The following is a 21484-nucleotide window of genomic DNA, read 5'->3' as shown; positions in this document are numbered from 1 at the left end:
TCACCTTCTTCCCCTCACCTTCCTCCCCCTCCCCCTCCCCCCCTTCTTCCCCCCCTACTTCCCCCCCACCTTCTTCCCCTCACCTTCTTCCTCCCTGCCACGCCCAATCTCCCCCTCCCCGCCTCCGCCCCACCATCCCCCTCCTTACCTCTCCCCATCCCCCCTCCCTCCGTGTCCTTCCTGTACTCCGGAACATACGGAGCATGGAAAGACTAACAATAGGCAGGAAAAAAGTGGAAGAGAAAAAATATGTATTGGAAGTAAAATAGGATTAAAATTAACAAAAACAATAATTGAATTAAAGCAGTGTGTGGAAAAGCATAAAACAGGGTTTGTCCAGGGAAATAAAGTATAATTAAGGTTTATGGCAGGTCATAAAGATAGATTTTGCTTGTGTTAAAGGCCCAATAAATCTACTGTTTATTGCTGTCTGTTGTATACTTTATTGCAGCTTCTGTGTTTCACAACTGTAGAGCTTAACCACCCTCCGAGGGAAATAATGAAAATCTCCCAAGGAATGTGCAATCATCACACAATTCCTGACCTCTAATTCACACAATAAACCTGAGGCAGTGTGTGCTTTAATCCTGGCTTCTGACAATGCCAGTGTTTGCTTTAGGCCTCAGGCTTCACCTGGTGCCAAAGTAAGCAGCATATCTTTGAGTTGACCATAAAAGAAAGCGCAGTGATTATCTTCCCAAAGCTGTGGCTAGCACTGTGTGAGTTGTGTGCAAGTGAGGCTAGGAATGTAGGCCCTGGTAAATCCTGGGCCCCACTCACCCAAGATCAGAGACCCAATCCCAACTTGCAGGCCTAGTGTTATTTTCATACCGCGGTGGGATCCCAAGTGCTTAGAAGAACACAGGCAGCCACCACGTCCTGAGTTGATTTGCTCTTCCAAGGCAGAGAGACGTCCTTCGGAGGATCAACCAAGCCAAAGAAAAGAAAGATTTTAACTCTTCGGCTCCCATTGGAGCCATTCTGACCAGAATTTGTTTTCAGTCACCTTCAGGATCAATTATCTTTACTCTGGTAAAGTTTTGGTGCCTGTAGAGAGCCTGCCAGGTCTGCACTAATGTGAAACAAAAACAAGAAATGCTGGAATCACTCAGCAGGTCTGGCAGCATCTGTGGAAAGAGAAGCAGAGTTAACGTTTCGGGTCAGTGACCCTTCTTCGGAACTGACAAATATTAGAAAAAGTCACAGATTATAAACAAGTGAGGTGGGGGTGGGGCAAGAGATAACAAAGGAGAAGGTGCAGATTGGACCAGGCCACATAGCTGACCAAAAGGTCACGGAGCAAAGGCAAACAATATGTTAATGGTGTTGAAAGACAAAGCCTCACTTGTTTATAATCTGTGACTTTTCTAATATTTGTCAGTTCCGAAGGAGGGTCACTGACCCGAAACGTTAACTCTGCTTCTCTTTCCACAGATGCTGCCAGACCTGCTGAGTGATTCCAGCATTTCTTGTTTTTGTTTCAGATTTCCAGCATCCGCAGTATTTTGCTTTTATTTTACTGCACTAATGAGAGTTCCACTTAGGCCTTTCAGAAACATAAAGGCAGGAATTTCTTGGGATGTCCCATCCACTGACACTCCCCTGTGATGTGGGTGGGAGATCTGTCCTGTGCCCCCACCGCCCCCCCCCCCACCACCCCTACCTCCACCCCTGACCGGAATAGCAAAGGTTCGGTCGAAATCCGGTCCATATTCTTGGGAGGCCTTGGGGAAGAAGTTCCCCTCCAAGTCACACACCATCCTGACTTGGAAGTATATAGCCGTTCCTTCACTGTTGTGTTAAAAGCAGAAGGTATATTTGACGCTTGTTGTAGATTTTAGACAGCACACTTTACGGGCATGTTTTTGGTGAACATCTGTGTGCTTGCAAAGACCGTGGAACATTTTTACCACCCAGTACCAGCCTCAGCAGTCCTGGGTCCAAGTGTAGCAAGCCTGCCTTCATAGAGTCATTAGGGATCAGAAGGAGGCCATTCAGTCTATCTAGTCCATGCTTCATTCTAAAGCTCTCTTTACTCTGCCCAAGGAAAGACTGGAGAAGCTGGGGGTCGTTCTCCTTAGAGCAGAGAAGGTTAAGAGGAGATTTAATAGAGGTGTTCAAAATTATTGAATGGCTTCGATAGAGTAAATGAGGAGAAACTGATGCCAGTGGTAGAAGGGTCAGGGAACTGAGGTCACAGACTTAAGATGATTCGCAAAAGAACCAAGGGGAGATGAGGAGAATTTTTTTTGACAGCAAGTTGTTATGAAAGGGCAACATTACAACAGTGACTACACTTCAGAAGTACTTCATTGGCTGTAAAGCGCTCTGGGGCATCCTGAGGTCATGAAAGACACTATATAAATGCAAGCCTCTCTTCTTCGCTTTCTTCAAGTTTCTCTTTCCATTGGGGCAGAGCTCAATGAATTACAGCATTTTAACGGCCTTAGCCTAAAGGAGGACTTTATCAACAGTACAAAAACCTCACATTATACACACACATGCATAAATTAATTTGCACCATTCCTGCAACGCTTCTGTGAATTTCCCTGCCATTTTGCAAAGGCCTGCTACCTCCAACCCGAACCCGATGGGACCCAATGGCATGTTCGGGTCGGGTCAGGTCGCTCTTCCGAGTCCGGCTTTCGGGCTCGGCTCGGGTTGGGACACACACAGTATTAATTGGACTTGAAAAGTTGTTTAAAAAGATGAAGATTGGAGCCACGAAGTCAGTGATTGTTTGGTCACGAGTTAAACAGAAACCCATGGAGTTGTGCCCAGACAGGTTGTGCCACACTGTACCAGTATCTGTATTGCTTCAAATAAACACAGCAGTTGCCCGAAGGCTCAGAAAATATCATTATACATTACCTAGACTCCTGCTTTACAGGTTGAAATACTTGCTGCACGTTTATCCAGTGAGCAGCTAAGATGCAGAGACCAGGAAGGTCCTGAGTGATTAATTATGATAAAATATACAGTATTTATGTAAAAAATCTAAAATGATCACTGTCAGGATTCTAGTCTACACACATACAGTACAGCACTTCAGTGTAGCTGGCTGCACGAGACTGTTCCAGCACAGCAAGGAACAACATTCCAGTTACTTTGCCATGATTACACTTTGCCATATAATGAGACATTTATGTCTCGCCTTTTATCTCCAACTAGGTGGCAGGCTTTTCAAAAAAAGGACTTGCATTTATAAAGCACCTTTTATGAGGACGTCCCAAAGTGCTTTGCAGCCAATGAAGTATTTTTGAAGTGTAGCCATTGTTTTAATTTGGGAAACAAGGAGGCCAGTTTGTGCACAGCAAGCTCCCACAAACAGCAATGGGATAAATGACGAGCGAATCTATTTTCATGATGTTAGTTGAGAGATAAATATCAGCCAGGACACTGGGGAGAACTCCCCTGCTCGTCTTCAAAATAGTGCCCTGGGATCTTTTCTGGGAGGGCAGACTCGGGCCTCACTTTTAACATCTCATGTGAAAGACGGCACCTCTGACAGTGCAGCACTTCCTCAGTACTGGCACTGGGAGTGTTGGCCTCGATTATGTACAGTTTGTGCTATGAGCCCAAGTCCACTAGAGGGCGTGAGACTGTCCAACCTCCCTTCACATGGAGCCCTTCCAGCCAGCTGATGCAGGACACCTTTAGTAGGGAGAAGGTGTCTTTTTGAGCCTTGTAAGTCAATTTAGTTTCGCCACCCAGGTCTCTGTGAGGTGCCTCTTGACAGCCTTGTTTAACCCTGTGCCTTTGCGTTTTGCTTTTTATAGGATGGAATCAACAGAGAAATGCGAAGCCATCATTGCTCATTTCAATGGTAAATTCATTAAGCTGCAGCCAGGAGTTCCAGGTGAGTGCATGGTGTTCCGAACCTTTCACCCTTCTTTGTGCTCCTTAAAAAGTGAAAGTTGGGAAGCGAGGTGAAGATATTATTTAAGATAACGGGGCAAAGTTGCACGACGTGGGTTAATGAGTCATAAAGTGAAGGGGCAGGTGTGGGGAGTGGGGGGAGGGCGAGAGTTCCTGGATTGGGACTGAGTGCTGCCCTTCTCCAACATGTTGGTGTTCTTTTTCTGTTGTTGTTGTAGCTCCCTCGGAACCGCTGCTGTGTAAATTTGCAGATGGCGGACAGAAAAAGCGACAAAACCAGAACAAGTACCTGCAGAACGGCAGAGCTTGGCCCAGAGATGGAGAGCCGGTAAGGAAGGAGTTATGTTATATCTGTTACATCGGCTTCTACATTAGCAGCTTCAGAGGCAATGAGTGGCAACTGCACAAATGGGCACACCCCAGGAAAATGCAGTCGGGCCTAACCTTGCAGGAATCGCTTGTTGCCACAGTCTCTCCAGCTTCTGCTCAGGCCTCCCACCCTCCATAAACTCAAGCTCATCTTACCTCTGCTGCCTCCCCTACTTCACACCAAGCCCCTTTTACCCATCACCCCCGTGCTCACTGACCTCCACTGGCTCCCAGTTTGGCAACACCTCCATTTTAAAATTCTCATCCTTGTTTTCAAATCCCTCCTCTCCCTGTCTCTGTAATCTCTTCCAAGCCCCACCTCTGAGATATCCGCGCTCCTCTTATTCTGGCCTCTTGAGCACCCCAATTTTAATTGCTGCACCATTGGTGGCTGTGCCTTCAGCTGCCTAGGCCCTAGGCTTTGGAATTCCTTCCCTAAAACTCTGCCTCTCTGCCTCTAAGATGCACCTTCAAACCTGCCACTTTAGCAAAGCTTTTGGTCACCTACTCTAATGTCTCCTTATGTGGCTCAGTGTCAGATCTTGTTCTGATAAACACTCCTGTGAAGCGCCTTGGGATGTTTTACGACATTAAAGGTGCTATATAAATGCACGCTGTTGTTGTTTTGTTTCCTTGACAAGATCCAAAATGCAAGGGGCTCTCGCAGAGGTTCATGGGTGACTGGACTGCCCAGTGTGGTACTGGGCCATGCAGATCACAAAGGTCCCAGATTAGGATCTCTGGTATGTGCTGAGTTTGTTGCTGTCTTTGAGGTGCAGTAATTGGGCCTCAGTGGGCAGGGAAGATGGGGAAGGGGGAGGAAATCACCAAGTCTCCCTGCTCCTGATCGCAAAGCAGTGAGCCCCTGCTCGAAAGTGCTCAACGAATGGAGAGGCAATCTAACGTCGGTGTGATATACCTCAATTAGATCACCCCTTGATCTTCTACACTCAAGGGAATACAAGCCTGCCCTCATACTCCACATAAAAGTCAATACCTGCAGGAGGGAAAGGAATGGGGTTACAAAACACTGGTGGTGATTGTGATACCACCACATGCAATGCACACACATGTATTTAGTCATGCCACATTGTCCACATGGGTTGGCATTGCAAAATAAATAACTTGGACCACACTCAGGCACAAACACTTCTTTCACATTCCGTAACACTTGTGTTATATTTCACTTCTGGTTGAAATCCTTGTAAGAGATTCACAGTGTTTGGAAACAGTTATAGGAATAGAGAGACACCAGAGGACAACAGGTGTCACCTGACAGTAGGCTAGGGTTGAATGGTAGAGATGTGGATATAACTGTTCAGTTGTCTTGCTTAATTACCATTTGGGATTAAGAGCTATTTACGGACAATATTCCCTCAGAAGATCAAATGGGTGGCATGAGCCCATGATAGGATAGATTATGCAGGGGTTGTGGAAGGAGATTAAGTAGGTGGGGGTAGAGTCTATGATAGGTTAGGCTGCGTATGGTCTGTGGAAGGAGCAGATGGGCCCAAATGGCATTTTCTCATTCCAGTTTTGGTTGTTTATTGTCAATGAGAAGCCTCATTGTGCTGTGATAATAAATATACTATACCTTAATACATTGTTCATTTATTCCCTCAGGGTGCAATGACACTGACATATGACCCAACGACCGCTTTGCAAAATGAGTAAGTAGTTTAGCCTCATCTGTGATAGTTTCTCCCAATGTAGCTTTGAGGTTCTCCCATCTATTTAGCCTAACCACAGTACCACCTATTGCCCTGGCTAAGAGAATGGATAGGCAACTGGCTCCTGCTCCCCATGATTGATTAAGCCAGGGCTTCTGAGGTGATCCTTTTGATCTCAGTGCTGCTTCTGAACTCTCTGAAAAAGAAAGGATTTCTTTCTCCCGAAGGTGCTGACTGCTGTTGGGGTTTAACTCCATGGGGGCCAGCTGTCAAAGCGACCATTCTTGCATGGGCCTAGATGGCGAAGGGTGATGTTTTGTGATCTTTGCCCTTGTGGAGTGCCCAGCTCCCCAGGTGCAGAGGTCAGGAACAAGGGATTGGCAGGTTTCTGCTGCTTTTTTACATTGCTACAGAATTTCCAGGGCTTTTCTTTGGGTCATTTTTGGAAAGGGGGCAATATCGTTGCAGCATTGGTAAAACAAGAGACAGTATCATTAAGATTAGAATAATATTTGTGGGTTTCTCATAGTCATAATCAAGAAGGATTAGAGTGGAAATGGGATGAAACAAGGAACAATAGGGGATCATCAAAATAAATATGTGGTTAACAATGACTAAAGTCTGTCTATGTCCTCTCTCGCTCTAGATTTTATTCCAGTCCATACAGTATTGCTCCAAACAGGATGATCGCACAGACATCCATCTCACCATACATCACCTCTCCTGTGTCCTCATATCAGGTGAGTGTTTGAGGAATACCCCATGACACCTTGCGTGTTCTCAGTGAAGGCCTCGAGCCTCAAGTGCAGGTTGGGTTGCCAAACCACCAGGAATGTCCTAGAGTCTCAAGGAATTGAAGATTAATCTCTTGCAAGCAATCCCAGGAGAAAAATGATAGGGGCATTCATGAAAATGTTTCTTCTTTCATTTTCTTTGAGCACTTGGACTTACTAGTTTCATAAATATTGGAAATTGGAAAAAAGGCTCTTTGACTGTCAGTCAAAAATCATTCAGTCAATTAACAAAGTCTTTTCGCTTTCTAATTGGCCGTGGGAAGGCAGTGTGGGCAGGCACTGGCATTTAGAGGATGGACCAATGGCGGGAGTGAGGGGTTGGGGCGGTTTGCGGTGGGAGGTCATGTGATGAAACCTCCAGGCATATGCCCAGCCAGAGTTGGCAACCCTAGTGCAGGAGGTTGAAAAGAGGAGAGAAAGTGAAGCAAATCTTAGTTTTTGAGTGATACCAAGCTTGGGTTTTAAAGGTTTGTTGATTTTTTAAAAAAGTTCCACGGTCTTGAGGTCCTGAGAACAAAAGCGTTCGAAAGGAGCAATGGAGGAGCATTGCAATAGAGAAAGACATGAAAGAAAGAACTTGTCTGGAACACCTGGAGAACTCACTGCTTGAATCGTCCCATGGGATCTTTTAATAATGAATGGAGCAGGTAGATGGCCCCTCAGGTTCAGCATCTCATCCAAGATATGGTAGCTCCAACGCAAGCACTCCCTCAGTACTGCACTACACTGTCAGCCTAGATTCCAATATGAAGATGTTGGAGGCTAGATGTGGGAGACGATTTGCCTCAAGCTTTCTCCATTCTCCTGTCCAAGAAAGTTTTTTGTTTATTCATTCGTGGGGTGTGGCCTTCGCTTATTGCCCATCCCTAATTGCCTTTGAGAAGGTGGTGGTGAGCTACCTTCTTGAATCGCTGCAGCCCATGTTGGGTAGGTACACCCACAGTGCTGTTAGGAAGGGAGTTCCAGGATTTTGACCCAGCAAAGTGAAGGAACAGCCATATAGTCCCAAGTCAGGATGGTGTGTGGCTTAGAGGGGAACTTGCAGGTGGTGGTGTTCCCATGCATCTGCTGCCTTTGTCCTTCTAAGTGGTAGACGTCGTGGGTTTAGAAGGTGCTGTCGAAGGAGTCTTGGTGAGTTGCTGCAGTACGTCTTGTAGATGGTACACACTGCTGTCACTGTGCGCCGGTGGTGAAGGGCGTGAATGTTGAAGGTGGTGGATGGGGCGCCAATCAAACGGGCTGCTTTGTCCTGGATGGTGTCGAGCTTCTTGAGTGTTGTTGGAGCTGCACCCATCCAGGCAAGTGGAGAATATTCCATCACACTCCTGACTTGTGCCTTGTCGATGGTGGACAGGCTTTGGAGAGTCAGGTGGTGAGTTACTCGCCGCAGAATTCCCAGCCTCTGACCTGCTGTTGGAGCCACAGTATTTATATGGCTACTTCAGTTCAGTTTCTGGTCAATGGTAACCCCTAGGATGTTGATAGTGGGGGATTCAGCGATGGTAATGCCATTGAATGTCAAGGTTCGATGGTTAGATTCTCTCTTGTTGGAGGTGGTCATTGCCTGGCACTTGTGTGGCGCGAATGTTACTTGCCACTTAGCAGCTCAAGCCTCGATGTTGTCCAGGTCTTGCTGCATTTCTACTTGGACTGCTTCAGTATCTGAGGAGTCTGTGAAAGAGCAGTATGTGAAAGAGATGTTAACAGTGCAGCAAATCATTCATCTTCTGCAGAAGATGCGCTGGTATACAAAATGTTTAATTCCAAGAAAATAGACATTTTTCAAGTTAATATAAATCAACTTCATAAACTGATTAGGTTTAATGGAAATGAGCACTTGCAGCAGATTTATTTTATCATCACTCAAGTGCTGAACCAGAACCAATATTTCCCTTTCAGAATTTACTCATTGAAGAAATTTATGCTGTAAAACACCTCTCAAACTTTATTGTTGTGTTGTTTTGTCCTTCCTAATTGAGTGTGATGCTTTTTTTTCTCCTTGCCTATTTTCTGTTTGCTCCTCTATATGCCTGGCCTGCACCAAAAACCATTCCCTAGGTGATATGGTGGATAGGTAACCTGAGGTAAAATATCTGCATTTGTTTGGTGCCTTATTGCATCTCTCAAATGTCTCAAGTACTCCACACACATTGAGTTATTTTGAAGTGCAGAGAGGGAAAAACTCGAGACTTTTTAAATCATTGTAGTGCTGTGTGTTTTTATCCTCTCCTCAGTGTCCTGCTATCAATGACAATTTGGACTAAATGGGGTTTTCCTGACTCACTCAGTTGTAGTTCGATGTTTCCCACTCTCCATAGACTGCTGCTTCATTTGTGTCCTAATCCCCACACCCCCACAGTGACAGCGCAAGGTTCAAATCCTCGGGGGGGATTTAACAAAAGTTAGGAGTAAGAGGAGAAGTCAGACAAAGCTTTCAGCCAGACTTACCAGCGTAGACCATTGTACAACCAGCGTAGCCCATTGTACAGTGTCAATCAGTAAGAACAGAGTGAAGGATATGTTGAATAGGTGCAAGGCAGTGGGGGGGGGGGGGGGGGAGGGATCAGTTGGGGACTTGTCCCTTTTCCTAAAAATTCCTATTACCTCAAGCCACAAATTGACATCTAAGCTTAGGTGGGACAGCTGATGATATTGGACACATTTACAGCTCAATTAGGGAAATGGTCCCCTCTCAATCTGTACTTTAAAGCGAAATCGATATTTCACTTCCCTTTCTTGCTGTGTGTTGGAAGATGATGAACACATATCCTCTGAGATCTCTACACTCCTCCAATTCTGGCCTCATCACCATCCCTGATTTTAATCGCTGTGCCATTGGTGGCCATGCCTTCAGTTGCCTCGGCCCTGCGCTCTGGAATTCCCTCCCTAAACCTCTCCACCTCTCGCTCCTCTTTTAAGACGCTCCTTAAAATCTACCTCTTTGATCAAGCTTTTGGTTACCTGTCCTAATAACTCCTTATGTGCGTCAATGTCAAATTTTGTTTGCTAACACTCCTGTGATGGTTTACTATGTTGAAGGTGCTATATAAAGTACAAGTTATTGTTGTTGAATATTCTCATTCTGTCACCCACAGGTCCATAGCCCATCCTGGATGCACCATCAGTCGTACCTTATGCAACCTATGGTAAGCTTCCTTTAGTCCATTTTCCCCTTCCATTTTATAAAGTAAACCTCCTTTTGCTCAGCCTTGATTCCACCGCACCACCACCCCCCCCCCCACCCCCCCACCCCCCACCCCCCCTGATGATTCTGCTGACTGTTTGGAATTCTTCTGGCATTACAGAGCCTGGTCCTGTTCACCCGATGTGCCCACATCACGAGGGTGGCAACCAACCAAGGCCATCCATGTCCTTGCCCAACATGCATCCACTTGCAAGCAATCAAGAGCTTAAATCTTAGCTGACTCTCCACCCCCCCCCCCCCCCCACCACCCCTGCTAGCCCTCCAGCCAAGGTTTCCTCTTCCTTTCTTATAGAACGAACCAATCCCCAGTCAAGGGAGTGACTGGCAACCGATCCTTTGCCCAGCACCAGGAGGTGCCCAGGCCTGTACTTGCTTTATTTAGCACTCACTGTCAGCTTCAGCCTTGGAGAGTGAACATTGGAGAGGGCTTCTGACAGCCTCGACATGTGCTCCCAATGTGAGTTACTGCCTCCGGCAGACTGGCTAAACAGAAAGCTCTTAACAGGTTGTTAATGCTTGTTTTTGAAGGGAACAGTAATAACACCCACGATGGACCACACTATGTCTATCCAGCCCACGTCGATGATGGGACCATTAACCCAACAGCTTAGTCACCTCTCCCTGGGCAGCACAGGAACGGTAAGTGCTGCCTACACTGGTAGTGCTCTGGGATCGTGGGGAAAAGTAAGTGAGTACATAACTAACCTCAAAGCAGTATCTTCTTCTTTGTAAATTAAGGTCTCAGCGGACAAGTACAATGCCTGCAGCGGTATTGAGCTGTATTGACTTCGAAAGTCTCGGGTTAGAGCCCCAATCTATGTTGACTGGTCTCAACTAGGCTGCTACAATTGGATTTGGCCCTCCTGGGCTGCGGAGGAGAGAGGGCAGGGGGGTGGGGATGTGAGTGTTGAAATCAGCCTGCAGAACCTGCTGAACAGTGCATGTGGGTGAGAATGAGATTGGCCATGGCTGTTGTGTCACCAGTGCCCGACTGGATTTTTGATCAGAAGTGGAAAATCCAACTGAATTTTTCCTCTCCCAGGCACTGAGGTCAATTGTAGCAGCCACCATGGCGGAGATGAGCAATCTCAGCATAGAACAGGTATCGACCCTGGGATCTTCTTAGCCCTGACTGAATGGCAAAGTTGCACACTTATGTAGTTGAAGGGGGCTTGTCGGTTGTTTTTCTTTAAACAGAGGAAAAGGCCATTGTAAACCCACAACCTGAACAGTTAGCAGTTGTTCACTTCTGACTTAGAAGGTTGTGGGTTTAAGACTTACTCCAGAGACATGAGTGCACAGTCCAGGCCAGCACTCCCAGTGCAGTACTGTGGGAGTGCTGCACGGTCAGAGATGCTGTCTTTTGGAGAAGATGTCAAACCAAGGCTGCATCTGCCTGTGAAACCTCTCAGCCTCACTCCCTCATTAAAACCAACCTCTTTGACCAAGTTGTTCTAATATCCCCTCACAAGGTTCAGTGTCAAATTTTGTTTGATCACACTCCTACGAAGCACCGTGGGATGTTTTACTAAAGGCGCTATATAAATACAAGTTGTTGTTGTCAACGCCTGCACCTGTCCTCCAAGCGAAGATTGCTCCTTCAGCCCACACCACTACCTGGTCGTGAACATTGTTGCTTGTGAGATCTTGCTTTGCCCAAAAGTATCTGCTGTCTTTTCCCATATAGAATCTCAGAATAGTCACAGCACAGAAGTAGGCCATTCAGCCCGTCGTGTCTATGCCAGCTGTCTGCGAGAGCAACTCACCGAGTCCCACTTCCGCACCTTTCCCCGTAGCCCGGCAAATTTTTTCTCTTCAGATAATTATCCAGTTCTCTTTTGAATGCTTCAATTGAACTTGCCTCCACCACAATCTTAGGCAGTGAATTCCAGATCCTAACCACTCACGGCGTAAAAAGTTTTTCCTCATGTCGCCCTTGCTTCTTTTGGCAATCAGCTTAAATCTGTGTCCTCTGGTTCTCGATTCTTCCGCCATTGGGAACAATTTCTCCCTATCTACTCTTTCCAGACCCCACATAATTTTGAAAAGCTCTATCCAATCTCCTCTTAACCTTCTCTTCTCCAAGGCGAACGGCCCCAGCTTCTCCAATTTATTCACGTAAATGAAGTCTCTCATCCCTGGAACCCTTCTCGTGAATCTTTTCTGCACCCTCTCTAATGCCTTCACATCCTTCCTAAAGTGTGGTGCCCAGAATTGGACACAATGCATGGCCGAACCAGTGTTTTATAACGGGTCACCATAACATTCTCGCTTTTGTACACTGTGCCCCTATTTATAAAGCCCAGGATCACGTATACTTTATTAACTGCTTTCTCGAGCTGCCCTGCCACCTTCAACGATTTGTGCACATATACCCCCAGGTCCCTCTGCTCCTGCACCCCCTTTAGAATTGTAACCTTGATTTTATATTGCCTCTCCTTCCTACCAAACTGAGTCACTTCACACTTGTCTGCATCACCAGCCTGTCTATGTCCTCTTGAGGTTTATCACTATCCTCACAGTTCACAATACTTCCAAGTTTTGTGTCATCCACAGATTTTGAAATTGTGCCCTGTACACACAAGTCTAGGTCAGTAATATATATCGAGAAAAACAGTGGTCCTAACACTGACCCCTGGGGAACCCCACCTTCCTCCAGTCTGAAAAACAGCCGTTCACCACTCCCCTGTTTCCTGTCACTCAGCCAACTTCCTATCCATGCGGTTAGTTACTCTTATTCCATGGGCTTTAAATTTGCTGTCAAGCCTGTTATGTGGCACTTTATCAAATGCCTTTTGGAACCCCATGTACACCACATCAACCACATTACCCTCGTGGGGAGACAGTGGTGTAATGATAATGTCACTGGACTAGCTATCCAGAGGCCCGTTAATTAATTCAATTAATTAATAGAAACTAGTCTCAGTAATGGTGCCATGAAACTATCAGTTGTCATAACAACCCATCTGGTTCACTAATGTCCAATAGGGAAGGAAATCTGCTGCCCTTACCTGGTCTGGCCTACATTTAACTCCAGACCCACAGCGGTGTGGGTCACTTAACTGTCTTCTGAAATAACCGAGCAAGCTGCTCAGTTACTTCAAAGTAATTAATTGTCTGTGAAGTGTGTTGGGAACGTTTCTGGGAGGTGTGATAAGGCACCATCTTTCACTTGACTTTTTTTTGTTTGTAAATGTTGCTGTCTTGTGGAAAATATAATGTTAGGATTATTAAGAATGGCATGCAACAAAGGTATTTTAATTTGTTTCATGTACATTCTTCAGTATTCGTGCCCATAATGCATAGTTGAGGTGTATCTGTTTCTGTAGCTTTATTTTGTTAAACTGCTTGTAATAATCAGTTTCTTTCTGTATCTTTTTCCAGTACATGCCTGCCACCACAGCAATACAAGGGACATACATTCCCCAGTACAACCCAATGCCTCCCTCCAACTTGTCTGTCGAGGTACGTCCCTTCATACTGTTGTTTCTTGTCATGTGGAATAAAGGAGGAGGCCATTCGTCCCATCACATTTGTTCCTTGCTCTTTGCGGGAGCAATCCAAACTGATCCCACTGCCATGCTATCTCCCCTTAGCGCAGTACCTACCCGTGCTTCAAATATTTATCTATATCCCCTTAAAAACATGCAATGGTCTCTGCCTCGAGCATGCCATACTCCGAAGATTCTCTGCGTGAAGAAATTTCTCCTAACCTCTCTCTTCACTCCCTTGATAATTTCAGTTCATGGATCCCCAGCCAGAAGAATTGGACCCCATTCACTTGCAAAATCCTTCCTCTTTTTAAAGCATCGTCTATTAAATCTCCTCTTAGCCTGCTCTGTTCTTTTGGAAATAGTTCCAGTATCTCTAGTCTGTCCTCAAAACTGGAGTTTCCCATCCCTGGCCTCATCCTGGTGAATCTACACTGCACACTCACTATGGCCTTAATAATCCTTTCCATAATGGGGAGCTCAACACAGTAACTGTGACCTAACACATGTTTTGTATTAATTTCTGTTTTCTTTCTTTGTTCTTGTACTCTATGCTGTGATTTATAAAATCCAAAATGCTGTTGGACTGTTGATGACTTTACCTGCATTCACATTTTCTGGAATTATGAATTTGAACCCACAAGGTCTTCACATTTACCTGACGTTTCTCGACTGGGCCTCAGATGCACCCAGCACCACTGGAGAAAGGAGACCCTCCTCAGTGATCCAGTGACTCTTGGGAAATAGCAAGCTTACTGAGAGTCAAGCTCGAGGCGGCTGGAAGTTTAAACTAACAGACCATCTCCTGGTTGTTATGCTGCTCTTACATTACTGCACCCGGCGTTGAGCATCACACTACTGTCGGCAACACCAAACCAGTTGGCATGAGTCAGCCATGGACCAAGAGATGTAAATAGAGCTTTATAGCAGAGCTGCTTAAATTTAGGGCTACTCATCGAGTCCTACCTGTGGAATCACACGCTTGGTCAAATCCATATTCTAAACAAAAATCTGCTGCATGTTGGGTTCTCGAGATGTTAACTCACCTTGTCTTGGGCTAAGAATGCTCGGTCGGGGAGGGAGGGAACACTGGCCTCACAGCTTTCTAACTCCAATCATTCATCAGATTTCTCAAAAGTCTCCATCGTCCCTTTATCAAGTCATTACTGTAAATGAAACTGGAAAGCTTACTACTTGTGACAGCTTCATATTTTTCCATTACAGGAACCCAGTGGCCAGCAGCAGCAGGTTGCTATGGAAACATCCTCTGAACATGCAACCTATTCCTACCAGCACAGCAAGTAAACTTGAGGTAGGAAGCTAATCCTCGCAGTATGGAATCTCTGTTCCGTTACTCTCTCATCCTCTCATTTATGTTCATGATGTTAAACTTCCTCCTGCCCTCCATTCTCTCTAGACACCCAACTGTTCCTGGTCTGTTGCTGATGGCACCTGCTGTGAAGGGCACAGGAGGAGCCTGGTCTTCCAGCTCTTTTCCTCCCTGTGGCAAGGCCTGACCTGAGGCCTCCCCAATGCTGGGGCTGGATTTTCGATTGGCTAGAGATTTCCTGTGCATGTAACATTCCTCGCACGACCGAAGTCATGTCCCCAATGTTACTGAGCTCTCTCTAGCCAATAGGCAAGGAATGATGGGTACAAACCTGTATTTTAATGCCAAGCTTTTTAACCTTAGGACCCAAGAATCTGGCCTACATGTTCTTTGATTAAACAGTATGAATAAGTCAAGGCTGTGGCTCAGGAAGGAGGGGAAATTAAATTAGAGAAGGAGCAAAAACAAACATGGAAAACAGGGAAAATGGGATCAGAGCTGGATAGTATACAAAAGTCAAGTGGAAATGGGCTACAACATAGCTTTGGAACTCAAACTTCTGTTTCAGACCCTGAACACCTTGAAGATGTGCATGTCTGGATTCCATGTAATCTGCCATAGCTTAAAGCTAACTAACAAACTTTTATACAGAGCCTTTAATGTAATAAAACATCCCAAAGCATTTCACAGGAGCATTATAAAATAAAATATGACACTGAGCCACGTAAGGAGATATTAGGCAAGATGACCAAAAGCTTGGTCAAAGAGGTAGGTTTTAAGGAGTGTCTTAAAGAGAGGTTTAGGGAGGGAATTGCAAAGCTTGGGGCTCAGGCAGCTGAAGGCATGGCCACCAATGGTGGAGCGATTAAAATCAGGGATCCACAAGACACAAGAATTAAGAGGAGGTATCTTGGAGGGTTGTAGGAGATTACAGAGATCGGGAGGGGCGAGGCCTTGGAGGGATTTGAAAACAAGGATGCGAATTTTAAAATCAAGATGTTGCTTAACCGGGAGCCAATGTAGGTCAGTGAGCACAGGGGTGATGGGAAAATAGGACTAGGTGCAAGTTCAGACACAAGGTCATCCAAAACTCTGCTGTCCAGGTTTACGGAGAGTCGAATGTGGGAGACCAGCCAGGAGTACATTGGAATAGTTATCACAACTAACATCAAACACATAACCACAGTGCTGGGCGACAGGTCCGCTTGAACTCTGGAGCCTACATTATGTGGTCAAGGCTGAAGTGGCTCAGCAAAGCTCTCAATTGTGAGGGAACTGCACAATCGCTATACAAGGCAGCCCATCACCACCACCGCCTGGCGCAGCTAGGGGGTGGAATGCACCGTGCAGGCAACAAACAGGCCGCGCAGCAATCTTAAAGGGACCACGCAGTGCAACAAACAGGCCATGCACAGGAAAGAAAAATTAGAGGCAACATTGGGGCGAGGTCTTGCTAGCGTCACCCAACATCTATCTCAAGAATAATGAAGAAAAGGATGAATTTGAACAGATCTATTTTAAGCCTTGTTTTCTTTTCTTACAGATGTGAGAGTGAGAAGATGAAAGAATCAGCTCTTCTGAATCGGTGTGAACCAGAAACCAGACTGCTCTGGAGGGGAGGGGGGGGTGGGGGGTGGAGGGGAGGGGGGGTGGGGTTGTGTGCAGGGGGGGGAAACAAAAAAAAAAAGAAATTTTTGCACAAGATTTGGAAAAAAAACACACAAAAGTTTTTCCTTTTATTTGTAAGACATTCAACAAAGAAAGAAAAAAAAACACAGCTATTTTGATAAACTTTCTACTTCAGTTAACCAGACATACCAAACCCGGTGGCAGAATCTGTGGAAAAGAGGTTTATTTTGATACGGGAAAAGAGAGCTTATTTTTTTGAAAGTGCAACTATAGCAAATCATTATTTAAGCATTCTGAAACTGCTCAGAGTAAGAGAGGAGAAGATTACACATCAAATGTCTTTTTAACCGTGATTAGTTTTTTTTTTGTTTTTGTAAAATATCCAGGTTGATTTGAGTTCAAACCTTCACTAGGTGGAGTCCATGACCTTGTACAGTTGCGACTTTAACAATGATTTGATTTGTCTGTTGCTGCCATGACGATGCTGTAGAGATTAGTGCAGTTTCAATTTTCTCCTTTTTAATGTCCTCTGTAGGAACACTAAACAGAAAAACAAAAACACAACTTCAAATTACAGTTTCTCTTTATCGTGCTCGGATATACATGCCCCAAGAATCTACCCTTTCTCCCCACGCACCCTCTGTCCATTTTTGCTTTGACTGTAGGATGAGATTTATAAACTCGCATAGAGTGCACAATAGTTTCAGAGCTGATTATAGGAAGAACCTTTTAGAGTGGTTTGCTAGGCAAAAGCATTAAAGCATTCAGCTGGATGCTATAAAGGGAGAGCTAAGCTACTAATGTGGTAGGCCTGGCTGGATAGTGAAAAGACCATGTGGGCCCATAAGGCTAATTATTTATCATGCATTTCCCTCTGTTACTTCACAGGAAAATTGACACTCCTCCCCTGGACAATAATCGCACAGTGTTGTTAATATCTGTCCCGTTCTCAATCAAATATTGATCAAAGCCCCAAATTTAAAGGTGCCAACTGACCCTAAATCATCTCACATCTATGTGGGGTCTGGCCATGTGGAGGGGAAATATTTATTCGAACCTTTAAATTTGTGCGAGTTTTGCATTGTCCTCTCATGCCAGTAAAGGAGCCTCCTAGCTTGGATTTTATCTGCAGCTTTTAAATACCTAACCTAAAATTAAATATACGCTGAAACTCTTATGACTCCGAGAACAACACAGTGCATTAGGACAATCCACTGACAAGCAATCTGGCAAAATGCGGTTAGTTTAAGGGATTCGTCATTTGAATGGGACTGTGCCTTTCTGGTTTCGAAATGATGGGCAGAGAAACTGTTAACTGAGAGATGTCCATCTGATTGCATCAAAGTTGTTGCACAATCACTTGCTTTCTTAATTTCATCACGAGGTGACTAATCTCAGACAACACGGTAAAAGATTACAACTGGCTTCAGTGTTCGCAAATCAAGTCAGTTGTGGCGACAGTGCCATCTCTGCCCAGTCAAAATCCACTGATGCTTGAAGGGTGCCTAGCACAAACTCCAGTTCCACTCAGTACATTCCAAAAAGGAGAGAAAAGTGTGCGTGGATGTGCGCCTGTGAAAGGAACGGTCACAAGAGAGAGCCCTTTCACTGCGTGGACCTGCAACTGTGAGCTTCAACTTGACACATCTTACGGGTTTCAGAGCAGTGAAGGTGAGCAGAAATTGCTGCACTTTGAACTAGCTCGAAGCCAGTTTTTTCATTAAAAGCTGGCACGTTCCCAGGAAGGATTAAGTATTTTAATCTATTGAACTTTTAAGTTTAAAGACATGTCAGTGTTAAAACAATGTGCGCCCAGAATGTGTCTATGTATGGAGACAGCCTGTGCTGACAATAACCTATTTTTAAACACAACCCAACTTGGCACAGTTGCTAACAGTCAAGTCTCACTCCGGGACTGGAGCACAAAATATAGGCCGAGGCTTCAGCAGACACAAAACAGAATTGTAAGAATTTACAGCACAGAAGGAGACCATTTGGCCCTTCCTGTGTGTGCAAGCTCTTTGTTGTCTTTCAGATGAGATGCTAAACCATGGCCCTTCTTGTTGAAGTGGATACAAAAGATCCCATGGCACTATCTGAACAGCAAGTTCTCTCAGTGAACTGGTCAACATTGCTCCCTCAACCAAACCACCAAAAAAGATACAGAAGAGATGAATTAACTGCGTGCTGTCCGTGCTCTGTGCAAAAATTGCCACCAAGTTGGCACTTCAAAAGTAGTTCATTGGTTGAGGACATACATACTCTATCCTATGTTGTAGAACACCAAAAGGAAGGTGAACAAGTTGACCCAAACCTGGCTTGTACACCCTGTATCCTACAATAACCTCGTGATGTCCTCGCTGATCATTTTTCAATTTATCCCACATCTTCTGTTCATGTGCCTACAATGCCCTTGTTGAACATGCAACCCACCAACAGTCAACAGAAAGCACTGGAATCACTAGCCCATCCCCACTTACCCCCTTCGTACTGCCTTCCAACTTGGTGCGGTTAGGATGAGGTAGTGTCTGAAGAGTGAGTCCTCATTTTATCCCGTCTCCCTTCATCCACGATGCTCCACATGGCCATCCCACCTGCAACTCCCTTTTGAAGCAGTCGGTACCAGTATGACAGTTAAGCTCAAAATCTTGTCAAGAGGATGTCAAGTAGTCTCATAATAACGCCCCCAGAGTCCACTTGCGGCCTACCTCTCCTCAGCAGGCCTGTTCCTCAATTTTTCTCTCAATTCACGTGTTGCTGGATCACATGCGAGTGAGAGGGGACAAATAATGAAGTCAATGTTTAAAAGAAAATAAATGAGGGGTTGGGGTCGGGTGAGGGAAGAAAAAAAAAAAAACAGGTCGAGTTGCTTCACAGAAGGTGTGTTAAAACGGTTCTTGACCAAAACACTTCCGCAGACTTGTAGCCTTTGATGCAGCAGCAGCGAGGGCCTGACAGTAAGATCTGAAATGAGGCTAACGTGTGCTTGGTTAGCTTAAATGAAACCAACTCCCAATTCTCAACCCCAGAAAGAAAAGTAACGTTAACTCTGTATTCCCGTACCCACTTGCCATTCCCCCCTCCACTTCCAAAAAAATCTTAGGGATTTGGCAACCATTTCTCATAAAGATGTGCACAAAATATATATTTTTTTAATCAATCTTGGAAGTTTTATACATAAACCACAAAAAAGGAACACTGATGAAGAAAGGGGTAATTTAAAGTTGTGTTGTGGGTTGTTTTCTTGGGGGGGTTTTCTCTCTCTCTGCTACTTGCTGTGTTAAATGAATTTTTTTTTTGCCCTAGATTCATTAGGTAGCTTTGAGATGCAAATATATTTACGTGTGTGTGTTTTTTTTAAAAAAAAAGCTGCTGCAACGCATTGAACTGTCTCTTAAAGCTTTGCGGGAAATTAGAAGGATTGGGTGGGGGAGGGGGGCTGTTACAGAATGGTGCTTTCTTCATTGTTTTATTGCTGACTTTTTAAAAAGAATGAATTAGTAGAAATGGGACAAAAAATGTTTGCTTTAAAATGAAATGTTTCAATTGAACACTTTTATAGATTTTTTTTTAAAAAAGAGATGTTTGGAGAGAGAGAGAGAGGCAGATGCAATTTCTTTTTAGTAAACCTAGATGCCACAGCTTGTTTTTTTAAAATGTGTTGATAATGATACGCTTTGTCAATGATGCAGTCATGTCGAGTTCTATTTTGTGCTGAAGATAGTCTTTATTTGAATTTTTTGTTTTGTTACTGAGAGTGGATACGTTTGTAAAGAGACTTTTTTTGTTTCCTTTTTTTTTAAAGTGAATGCTGTTCTTTACTGTCGGTGAAGGCATCAATTTTGGAAGAAAACTGTGTTTGCCACGTCCCAAGTGCGGCAAAATACAAACCTCCTCTCCCCCCCCCGACCCCTTCCCGCCATCTTCTCCCATTGAAAGCAGGTGGGCTGCATGGGGGAATGGGACAGATGGGATGGGAGCCTATCCGTTTTCCACCCCGCCACCCCCACTTCCCCCACTCTGCCATGTCTGCAGCGACCCACTGGTTGCTTGTGTGATATCGTCAGCTAGAGAACGGAGTGGCCCAGAATGGGCTACTAGTGGAGAAACTAGGTTTGGCCAACTGGGTTTGGGCAGGGAGACATCAAACTTGAGATTTGGCCAACTGGGCAGGAAGGGGGCCTGGGGAATGCCAAGCTGCCCCTAGTCCAAAGGCCGAATATGGGCGATAGGAGCTTCCTGGGAACAAAATGGAGGCAGTCCTCGCGAGTTGCATTGGTCGACCTCAAAACGGTTGGTGATGGAGGCAGTGGGGTTGTGTCTCCTCCCTGACCCTGCCACTGAGGACTATCCAAAGCAACCAGCTGGTCCACGAGTTAACAAACAGTGCGTCATGTTTAGGGCTCACGGGCATTCAAGTCCTTACAATAAACAGGGAGACTGCAGGCAAAGGGGAAACCAACCTACTCCTGTAACACAATTCAATTGGATAGTCCAACTCGTACTGGAATTCAAAGAGGACCATCAGGCCTTGGCCCATCCTCCTCAAACCAGTCGAGCCACCAATATTTCCATTGACATTTGGTGCAAGAAATACTTATTTAAAGCAAGTCTGCCAAGATACATGTCTTTCCCTTAAGATTCTATCGTGCTCTGCTTTTTATTATGGTAAAAGTGCAGCCTTTTAGGGGGAATTTATCACTTTTTTTTGCTTCTTGACAAGGCTGAAGAAATGAAAATTCCCCCAAACCTGGCACTTTCTTCACGATGTCACAACTGCTCACATGATTCGAAATCAAATGAACATGTCCCCTCCCCCCTTATAAAACACACGTATGGGGGCATTGGGGGGGGGGGGGGGACACCCTGTGCAATACAACCTTTATCTCCCAATGGGTGAGGGCGAAAGACTCACTAAGCAAGGTGTCCACAAATGGGTGAGCATCACCCAGATGGGGTGGGCTTTTGATAACCATGCATGGACCCCATTTGTAGTGCTGATATTTGAGGAAACCTTTCCTTTCGAGGCAAAGATCCACTAGAATGCACCATGGGTTGGAGCAGCAGTGGAAAATCCTCCCAGTTCCCGTCCTCCTTTCCCAGGACATAGTTCCTGG

The 21484-nt window shown here is 45.2% G+C and overlaps 1 protein-coding gene across 6 annotated transcripts in view; it reads left to right on the top strand.

Moving 5' to 3' along the window:
- Positions 1-21484, top strand: part of LOC137358534 (RNA-binding motif, single-stranded-interacting protein 2-like) — a 247677-nt gene that overhangs the window by 221692 nt on the left and 4501 nt on the right. For 5 of the 6 annotated variants that reach the window (XM_068024459.1, XM_068024458.1, XM_068024461.1 and 2 more), the window contains exons 6-14: positions 3780-3859; positions 4098-4207; positions 5872-5918; positions 6565-6658; positions 9808-9858; positions 10446-10601; positions 13302-13382; positions 14633-14720; positions 16282-16323. In XM_068024459.1, coding sequence (XP_067880560.1) covers positions 3780-3859; positions 4098-4207; positions 5872-5918; positions 6565-6658; positions 9808-9858; positions 10446-10601; positions 13302-13382; positions 14633-14713 — 700 coding nt within the window. In that variant the 3' untranslated portion in view covers positions 14714-14720; positions 16282-16323. Of the gene's footprint in view, positions 1-3779; positions 3860-4097; positions 4208-5871; positions 5919-6564; positions 6659-9807; positions 9859-10445; positions 10606-13301; positions 13383-14632; positions 14721-16281; positions 16324-21484 lie in introns of all 6 variants that reach the window. The other variant, XR_010971222.1, reaches the window with a different exon arrangement.

Source organism: Heterodontus francisci, chromosome X (assembly GCF_036365525.1).
Source record: "Heterodontus francisci isolate sHetFra1 chromosome X, sHetFra1.hap1, whole genome shotgun sequence".
Classification (NCBI taxonomy): Eukaryota; Metazoa; Chordata; class Chondrichthyes; order Heterodontiformes; family Heterodontidae; genus Heterodontus; species Heterodontus francisci.
The sequence above is the reverse complement of the archived record's forward strand: the minus strand, read 5'-3'. Positions and strand labels throughout refer to the sequence as shown.